This window comes from Macrotis lagotis, chromosome 3, assembly GCF_037893015.1.
Source record: "Macrotis lagotis isolate mMagLag1 chromosome 3, bilby.v1.9.chrom.fasta, whole genome shotgun sequence".
Lineage (NCBI taxonomy): Eukaryota > Metazoa > Chordata > Mammalia > Peramelemorphia > Peramelidae > Macrotis > Macrotis lagotis.
In genome coordinates, this window is record NC_133660.1 from 275,177,246 (window position 1) to 275,187,186 (window position 9,941).

General features: G+C 47.8%; 1 protein-coding gene across 1 annotated transcript; it reads right to left on the reverse strand.

Moving 5' to 3' along the window:
* Positions 1 to 8,768: 8,768 nt before the first annotated feature.
* Positions 8,769 to 9,578, reverse strand: LOC141519362 (uncharacterized; the record flags this gene model as incomplete). Its single annotated transcript, XM_074231623.1, has 1 exon — positions 8,769 to 9,578. A coding segment is annotated over exon 1 (810 nt), but the record flags the coding sequence as incomplete, so codon positions are not given.
* Positions 9,579 to 9,941: the final 363 nt, after the last annotated feature.

The following is a 9,941-nucleotide window of genomic DNA, read 5'->3' on the forward strand; positions in this document are numbered from 1 at the left end:
CCTTTTTCCTGTCTTCCCTCCAGCCCCACCGTGAGTGGGGGCCTCCCCATTTGGTTCCCTTGGGAAGCAGGGACTGCTGGAGCCTTTTGTTTTCCATCACTAGTGCCTGGCTCTAAGGGAGCACCCCGAATTCCCTGAAAGAAGCCCTGGGCCTGCATCTTTACCCCATCTCCCCTCAGGGAGTTCTTGCTCACTTGATCTTTTGCCGCTTCTTTCTTCAAGACACACCATCTCCCAACACTGGACATTTGTACTGGCTGTGCCCCACTCCAGGAGTGCTATCCTCAGCTAAAACCCCATTTTCTACGGGAAGTCCTGAATGCTAGCGTTTGTCTTTTATTAATTCTCTCTTGAACATTGCTCCTGATTCCATCTTGTTTGTCCAGAGTTGTTTGCAGATTGGAAGCCCCCGGAAACATCAGCTGGCTTTGACTAGGGTTGGGAGGGCCCCCAGGAACTGATACACATTAGCTGATTAATCACTGCCTGTTGACAAAATTCCAAAGGTCTCAGATGAAGCATGCCCCCTCCTTCAGACAGAGCTGATGGACTCTGCCAGGAGACTGCAGCAGAATTTCTCCCCTCCTCTCCTCTCGTTTGTTTTCCATGACTTTGCCTCTTTGTGGGCAGAAGCACTGGGCTTGGAGACTTGGCTCCTTTTCATGAGTTCAAATCTAGCCTCAGACTCTTACTAATTGTGTGACCCTGAGCAAGTCACTTCATCCTGTTTGCTTCAGATGAACTGGAGAAGGAAATGGCAAAACTACTCCAGTATCTTTGCCAAGAAAACTCCCAAATGAGCTCACCAACAGTCAAACACCACTGATTAACACATCCATATTTGTAATAGCTTTTGTTTTTCTTTTTTTAATTATGGGGGGGGTTAAATGGCTTGCCCAAGGTCACACAGCTAGGTAATTATGAAGTGTCTGAGGTCGAATTTGAGCTCAGGTTCCTCCTGACTCCAGGGCCAATGCTCTATCCACTGTGCCACCTAGCTGCCCCTTTTCTTGCTTTTTTCAATGGGTGGGAGAGGGGAGGATTTGGAATTGAAAATAAAATAAAAATTGAATTTTCAAACTGCTTGTTGACCCTTCATCTTGCTCTTAGGCTAGGGATATTCCAGGGAAACCAAGGTTGGGCCCCTTGGGCCCCCAGGACTGAGCTGAAGAGGAGGGGCTAGTTTCTTTTTTAGCTAGATGGTCTCTTCTCTCCCCCGCCTCTCTTGGGAGAACCTATTCCTGCTATTCCTGCTCCTTTTGGAGCTCACAGAATTGTGTGGAATTGGTACTGGGGGAGGGGAATGTCCCTGGCCTTGGCCTCCCTTCAGAAGCAGTAAACCTGCCTATCAGCCTAGGAGTTGACAGTCTCCAATGTGTAGTGACTAAATCAAGAGAGGAAACAAATGCCCCCAGCTGGGCCTCAGTGGTTCTACTAGACTGTGCAGTGCCTGACTCCAAGCCATCTGGGGCCTCAGACTGAAGACTCTGGGGGAAGCTGGAAGAGAGAAGTCTCAAAAGAAGGACCAGGAGATGGAGCAGAAACCCCAAGGAGAGAGCTGCAGTTACCCAAAGGTCTGGACTGGGCAGGGTTCCTTCCTCTGGGATTGGAAGACTGGTTTCTAGTCTCTCTATCAGGGCCTTGGGTATGTTTGACTCCTCCCTGGAGATGGGGAACCTAGAGCTTCTCCCCCCTCCTGCCTCCTGCTACGCCCTCCTATTTTCTCCCTTGTCCCTCCTCTTTCCTATTTTCTGCCTCGGCCTCTTGCCTCCTCCATTCTTCTTACTGCCTCCTGCCTTCTCCCTCCTGTCTCCTCCTCACTGTCTTCCTCCTCTCCCCCTGCTTCCTCCTCTTTCCTGCCTTCTTCCCATTCCCTCCTCCCACCTGCTTCTTGCCTTCTCCTCCTGCCTCCTCCCTCTTCCCTCCTGCCTCCTAAAGGGCCCTCTGAGAGGGCCTGGGGCCCGGATGCTTGGCTTCTCCTCTTGGTCTAGCCCCAGCCCCACCCTGTGACTGACTGGGTAGTCTGGGCAGACTAGGTTGCTGGAGAAGGCATCCTCTGGTCTGATGGAGCTCCTGCCCTGTCTGGTGCCTCCTAGACTATTGGCCCTTGGTCAAGTTTGGTGAGTCAGTGAGTGCCTTTGAGTGCTTAGAGCTCCTCTGGGAAAGGTGCAGCCAGCCCATGGTGCTGTTATTGGGGATTGCTGCTGGAGCTGAATGGGAGTGGCACCCCTGGGGTTGTGGGCAGCACAGGCAGATGATCTTCTCCCCTCCCCCTCTCCAGTTGGGGTCCTCTGAGATTTCCCTTGTGATACTTTGTCCAACCTGGCTCCTCAAGAGCTCTCTCCTGTTGAGATCATTCTGGATGATTACCCTTTGTCATGTCAGAAACTGGAATCAAAGAAGGATGGGTGAGCCAGGAGTGGACCTGGCTTCCCTTCTGCTCCCCTGAGCCTCAATTAGGGCAGGGAACAGAGCAGGTACTGAGAGCAAGGACCCACAAAAGAACATTAGTTATTAAGCAGTCACTATGTTTCAGGCAAAGCAGCTAGGTGGCGCCACAGTAGATAGAGTACCAGACCTGAGTCAGTAAGATTCACCTTCCCAAGTTCTATCACACTGATCTACTCTGTGACATCTTGTCTGCCTCAGTTGCCTCATCCGTCAAACGAGCTGAAGAAAGAAATGGCAAACTGCTCCAGGATCTCTGCCAAAAATACCTCAAGTGGGGTCACAGCACTGAAATGAGAGACCACTGGGAGCACTGTGCTGAGTCCTGGAACACCAGAGGGCATGCCAGTCTAGCCATCTGTCCAGGGCCTCAGGAGCTAGAGACTCTTTTACTCAGTCATTAGTAGGAGATCACAGGAATGATGATGGAAGTCCTGAGCAGTATTCCTGAGTTCTCCTCAAGCCTAGAAGCCTTCTTGCAGGGGCTGCTGGCCTTCTTCTAAGTGGCCACCCTGGGTTGGCAAAGAGGACATTCATGTTGGCTCCTTTCCTCGGGTGCTCCTTAGCCTGAGGCTTGGAGCTTGACTGCCAGGCCCCGTATGAAGGAAGATTCCAGGCCAGTCCTTAGTCCTAGAGGGAGGAGGAGGAGGAGGAAGGGAGGAGGAGGAGGAGGAGGAGGAGGAAGGAAGGGAGGGAGGGAGGGAGGGAGGGAGGGAGGAGGGAGGAGGAGGAGGAGGAGGAGGAGGAGGAGGAGGAGGAGGAGTCCTAGCTTTCCGACCCTTTGCAGGAAACAGACCCCCTGCACCTGCTGCAGCCTCAGCAGCCAATAAGCAGGACCGGCTGGGTGGTGCTGGCAACAGGGAAGCTTCCTTCTGCCTAAATGGGGAGCACCTGAAGGTGACTGGAGCCACCTCAACTACAGTTGGCGCCACCTGGCTTTTCTCTCCAGAAACAGGTGTTGAGGATCTGACTACCTTCAATAAATGGGGCAAGGTTGCCCTCTGCCGTCTAAACGCAGGACTTCAGGAGGCTTCACCAGGCAGCCCTAGACTGAAGCCTTGAGAACCTTTGGACAGAGAATGTTGGGAAGTGGTCAGGAGTGATGGCTAGTAGTTAGAAGGCTCAGTGGTCAGAAGACTTCACCTGAGTAAAAGTTCATCCCCTCCCTGGCACTGGCAGTCATAGGAAGCCTACTCTAAATAAAATGAAAGAGATACAAAGGGCGCCAGGTGAGTCCCGGCTCTCAAGGAGCTCCCAGTCTGGTCACTGGTAACAGACAAACAATCTCATCCACATGAGACCAGCAAAATGGGACCAGATCAAAGAAAGGAGACAGGGAATCAGGAAAGGTTTCCTATAGAGGGGGGTATTATCTGAGACCAGAAAGGGCAAAAGGCAAAGGATGAAGTAGAATTGGGTTCTAGACTTGGGGGGGGGGGGACAGGCCAAAACAAAGGTCTGGAGGCTGGAGAGTCTTGTTCAAGTAATAACAAGAGAGGAGTGTCACTGGGTCCATGAGTAGAAGATAGGGAATGGGGTGTAAGAAAACTGGAAAGGAAAGAAATGACTTGGAATATTAAACAAAGGATTTTGTATTGAATACTGGAACTGATGCAATCAAATCACTCCTTACTAGATAGCGTTTAAAAAGTGATTTCATTTTTCCAACTACATGTAATGGCAACTTTCAATAATCATTTTTTTTTACAGTTTTCTCCCTCCTTCTTTTTCCTCCCCACTCCCCCTGACCAAAAGTAATGTAATATAGACTCTATATCTGTAACCATGCTAAGAAGAGATCTACATTAATTATATTATATGAGGTTTTTTTGGCTTTTGTGAGGCAAAAGGATTAAGTGACTTGCTCAAAGCCACACACCTAGGTAATTATTAAATGTCTGAGGCTGGATGTGAACTCAGGTCCTCCTGACTCCAGGGCCAGTGCTCGATCCACTGCACCACCTAGCTGCCTCTTTAATCATATTATGAAAGAAGAATCACATTCAAATGGAAGAAAAAAATTAGAGAGAAAAAAAGCATATAAGAGAACTTTTTAAATAAATGGAAGATGGTAACTTTGATCTGCATTTCAGCTCCATAGTTCCTTCTCTGGATATGAATGCTCTAGTCCATCACAAGTCTCTTAGTATTGTCTTTGCTTGTTGTCCTTTGATTGTTGCAGAAATGATCAAATCCAACATAATGGATAATCACTTCATATTGCTGTTAGTGTGAATAATGTTCTAGCTTGGCTCAATTCACTCAGAATGAGTTCATATAAGCCTTTCCATACTATTCTGAAGTTCCATCCCTCATGATTTCTTAAATTTTTTTTCTTGGCAAGGATGTGAGGTTAAGTGACTTGTCCAAGGTCACCCAGTGAAGTATTAAGTGCCTGAGGCTGGATTTGAACTCAGTTCCTCTTGATTCCAGGGCTGATGCTCTAGCCATTGGGCAACCTAGCTGTCCCCTCTCATGATTTCTTATAGAGCAATAGTGTTCCATCACATTCACATACCACACAATTTTTTTTAGCCATTCCCCAATGGATGGGCATCCCTTCAATGTCCAATTCTTTGCCACTATGAAAAGAACTGCTATAAATAACTTTGTATAAATACACGGATCCCTCTGGTTCTAACTCAATGCCTGGCAAGCATGTGGTGATTCACTGGGGCTTTAAAAAAAATATTTTCCCCCAATTAACTTATAAAACAACTTTTAAGATTCCTTGTTTTAAGTTTACACTTCCAGGTGAGCAGGGTCAAGAAGGGGCAGAAAAATGAGTAACTTCCCAACCTCTCCCCCAAACTTTTCCAAACACTCTTAAATAAGGGCCCAAAACAAATTGTAGCATGGCAGAAATCAAAAAAAGGTGAGACTGAAATGATTTTTCTAGCCCAAGATAACTTAGAGGTCAGAAGAAAAGGCCTGAGCAGTGGACAGTGCAGACATGGCTTCAGCAAACCAAGAGTTGACCTTGACTGACTTTGAATCAGAGGTGGCAGTGGTGCTTTCCAGAACTCTCTGCCTAAAGATGGTAAGTGGTTCAGACCACTGATCATTATGAGTTTACAGGGTTCCTTTGCTGGCACAAGGGACAGTGCTTACTTACATTGTCCATACTGAGATATGGGTCCTATTCCTGAGTCTCAGTCTCAGGGTGAGGAGGAGCATGGCACACCAGAACTTGGGGCTACAGGAAACCAAAGCCTCAGCACCTGAGTAGAAAAGAGTTCTTGTGGTCACTCACCGATTAGAGCGCAGTATAGGAGAGAAGGAACTACCTCTCCTTATATCATACAACCTTGAGAGAACTGAAGAATTACAGGTCCCCAGAATTAACTCTGAAAACATATGCACCAAAACTGTGAAGCTTGGGAGACGTCCCTCTCCATTTCAAAAGCAGAATTCCCCTTTAGCATAAAGCTAAAATGGAAAATGAGCAAATAGTTGGAAAAGATCCTAACAATAGAAAGTTACTATTGTGTCAGGGAAGATCAAAACACAAAACGAGAAGAAGACAACAAAGTTAAGCTTCAAAGAAAAATATGAATTGGTTTATGGCCATGGTAGAACCCATGGAATATTATTGCTCTTACAAAAAATGATGAGCAGGCAGATTTCAGAAAAACCTGCAGACTCACATGAACTGATGCAGAGTGAAGTGAGCAGAGGCAAGAGAACATATGATAGTCATAGCTCTTCTCACCAATACATCAATCAAAGACAATTTTAAAAGTCCTGTGATGGAAAATGCCATCCAGCCAGAGATAAAATAATGGAATCTAAATGCAGATCAAAGCACAAGATTTTCACAGTTCTTAATTTTGTTTTCTCCTTTTTTCCTTCTCATGTTTTTTTTTTCTTTTTGTTTGGATCCTTCTTTCACAGCATGACTATGGAAACATGAGTAATACGATTGTACATGAATAATCAATAACAGATTACTTGTGATCCTATGATCAGGGGAGGAAAGGGCAGGAGGGAGAAAACCCTTCAATGGTGAATGTTGAAAAAACTTTACATATGAGTGGAAGAATAAATAATGAAAACACATGGAAAAAAGAATGAGAGAAAAAAGAAAAGAAATTGCCTTGGTTCAAGCATGACAGGACTCCTGTCCTTGTTCTCTGCATATTTGACTGTATAGACATTTCTGGGTAAGCAGAGGGAGAGAGAAAAAATGTCCTACCCTGTTTTTCTTGGAGATTTTAATAGCGTTGAGTCATTTTCTGAAATGGAATCATTGCTTCTTTGTCATCTTCAGTGTAGCATTGACAGAGAGTTTGTTGTTAGTCCTTTGCAGACTGTATTTCTTTTTTAACTAAACTACACTATTAATTGTTGGTGTGGACTGCTCCTAGGACTTGGGCTAGAGAAGCCATTCCATTCTCCTCAGGAGAGAAGACTAGCCTCCCTTTCTTCCCTTAATTTCCTTTCCTTCTCTTATTGTTAGAACTACCCTTTCTAGACCTCTGCCATGGGAGAGGACAGGGAGAGACCCTGAATTGATAGGGAAATCTTCCAGGATTTCCCCATTATTATTGATCTTGGCAATTAAGGGGAGAGGGTTCTATTGTTAACATTCAGGAAAGGATCTTTCTTTGTTCTATTTTGGGGAGCTTTACAACACAGGAGGAATAAGTAAGATGCATTGGCCATTGTATTTCTCTATATTCTCAACTGTATTTCTGTATAATTTTCTATTCTAACTCCAAGCGATAGTTTATACATGGATATTTTTTATCTTTGCAAATGAAGGAAAATGATTTGGAGATGTCATTGTGTTATACAAAGCAGGTTTCATTAACTATTTAAGAAGCAAGGTTTATTTCTATTGATGTACATTTTATTTCAGCTTTATGCCATGGTGATTTTCGGGTTCTTTTCTGAACTTTGCCACTTTTGGCAGCTGGGCTTTTTGTTACCACTGACAAACAATTGTCTTCCTGAAGGACTCGCCATTCCCTCTTTTTCTCTCTCCCAATGTGCTCCTCTCCTCTCTAAATTGCACTATTAACAAAATGATAAGACCAAACAGAGAATATTAATTGCCCCACTGGAAGACAGTCTGGGTAGACAGTTCCCAAACAGCTGTGGATCCAAGACCTGAATGCTTGTCGGCAGAACCAGTTCATTGGACGGCTGCATTGGGGCATATTTAAAATTCAAAGAGGACCCAGGTCTCCAATGCATTGCTCCATGCTGGAGAAGGCATAGCTAGCATGTGTTTGAGCTGAGAGTGTTCTAGGTCTTTTCAGAAAAAACAAAGTCAATTGGAATGAGGAGGGGAATAAGGTACCCATAACTATCCATGCATTGTGATGATGCCCTGACTTACTGAATAGTGGCAGTAAAAAGGCATGGAAGAAGGCACTTTACCCGTGACCCTGAGTATTCCCCATGGTGTAAATGGAGGCCCCGATCCCTCCATTGTCAAATGCTGGAAGCCGAAAATATCCTCTTACACTTTGCCTTGTGATCAACATCCTAGAGGTATACATTAAGATTAGCAGAAGCAGAGAGGAATAAGTCAGAAGAGCCAGTTCCAGGCCCAATGTCTTTAGGCACCTCTGTGTGTTAGGACAAGGTGCTCAGACCCCGAGTTGTGGCTAGCTGGAACCTTTGGATTAAGTGTTGAGAACAGCCCAAGAGATTCATCCAGACAAGGAAGGCATTTTCAAGAAGAAGGATAGGTTTTATTGAAACAAAACAAATGTCCAACTTTCAGGGGTAAGATTCCCCAAGATAGGCAAGGAGACACTTTTCAGTAGAAGGGTGGGGGGAGTGGGTGCGTAAAGGAATGGGGACTGGTGCTAGGCGGATCAGCCCATCCACAAGGCTGGCCCAGCATGTGGTGAAAGGATCAAGGAGGCTTTGAAGAGGACCCTGGTATGGTTCAGGGGATCTGGGTAATGTGTTGAGGAGTTCTTCAATGTGTTGGTTGTCAGTGTGTTTGATATCCCCTGGGCTGAGGCCAATGAGTGCCATAGATAGATGAGAGATTGGTAGAGCTCTTGAGGCAAGACAGCTTCAGGGTTTCCTGATGATCTAAGGGCCAGGGTCATGAAGAAGGTTGCTGTGAAAGAAGATGTGCCGATGGGAGCTTGGAGTGGAGAATGGGTCAAGTGTGGCCCTAATGATCTCTTGGAAAGTCCATGGGGAGAGAATCAGATCTTACACTGGCAGCAAACTGGAACAGAGCAGCTAGCCTGGGAGCAGCAGGGCTTGCAACAAATGGACTGGCAGCAGCAGGGCTTGCAGCAGATGTCCTGGCAGCAGCAGGGCTTGCAGCAGCTGTCCTGGCAGCAGCAGGGCTTGCAGCAGCTGTCCTGGCAGCAGCAGATCTTGCAGCAGCAGGGCTTGCAGCAGCTGTCCTGGCAGCAGCAGGGCTTGCAGCAGCAGTCCTGGCAGCAGCAGGGCTTGCAGCAGCTGTCCTGGCAGCAGCAGGACTTGCAGCAGCTGACCTGGCAGCAGCAGGGCTTGCAACAACTGGACTGGCAACAGCACGGCTTGCAGCAGCTGTCTTTGCAGCAGCAGGGCTTGGAGCAGCTGTCCTGGCAGCAGCAGGGCTTGCAGCAGCTGTCCTTGCAGCAGCAGGGCTTACAGCAGCTGTCCTTGCAACAGCAGGGCTTGCAGCAGCTGTCCTTGCAGCAGCAGGGCTTGCAGCAGCTGTCCTGGCAGCAGCAGGGCTTGCAGCAGCTGTCCTGGCAGCAGCAGGGCTTGCAGCAGCTGTCCTGGCAGCAGCAGGGCTTGCAGCAGCTGTCCTTGCAGCAGCAGGGCTTGCAGCAGCTGTCCTTGCAGCAGCAGGGCTTGCAGCAGCTGTCCTTGCAGCAGCAGGGCTTGCAGCAGCTGTCCTTACAGCAGCAGGGCTTGCAGCAGCTGTCCTTGCAGCAGACGGGCTTGCAGCAGCTGGACTGGCAGCAGCCTCCACAGCTGGAGCAACAGTCTCCCTTGCAGCCACCAGCGCTTGAGCCGCAACCTCCCTTGCAGCCGCCACAGCTGGAGCAGGAGCAGACTGGCACACAGCAGCAGACAGGTTTGCAGCAGCAAACGGGCACACAACAGCTGGAACTGCAGCCCCCACAGCTTGAGCCACAGCCTCCTGAACAGCCAGAGCAACCCATGGTGCTGGAAGGATGGAGATTTGTCTACACGAGAAGAGAAGGTCTCAAGAGTGAAAGAGGAGACAGTGTGTGGTGGCATCCCCTCTCAGCACACAGCTTTTAAATGCTCGGTGGCAGCTGTGGCAGGCCTGGATGCATGCCCACTTGCCCCTCACTCTGAACCCATGACGAAAGAGGCTCGAGCCCCTCCTGATTGGGGGTGATGTTGATGGTCGCTGATCCCTGACAACAATTTGTTCAGCCTTTGGCTCTTTGGGGGCAGGCCTTGTGCCCATGATTCACCTGGAAGTGCCAGGCTGCCTCAATGAGCCATCTGACCATTTGGTCCTGGTGACTAGGCTATTGGAATCTGATACATTGGGG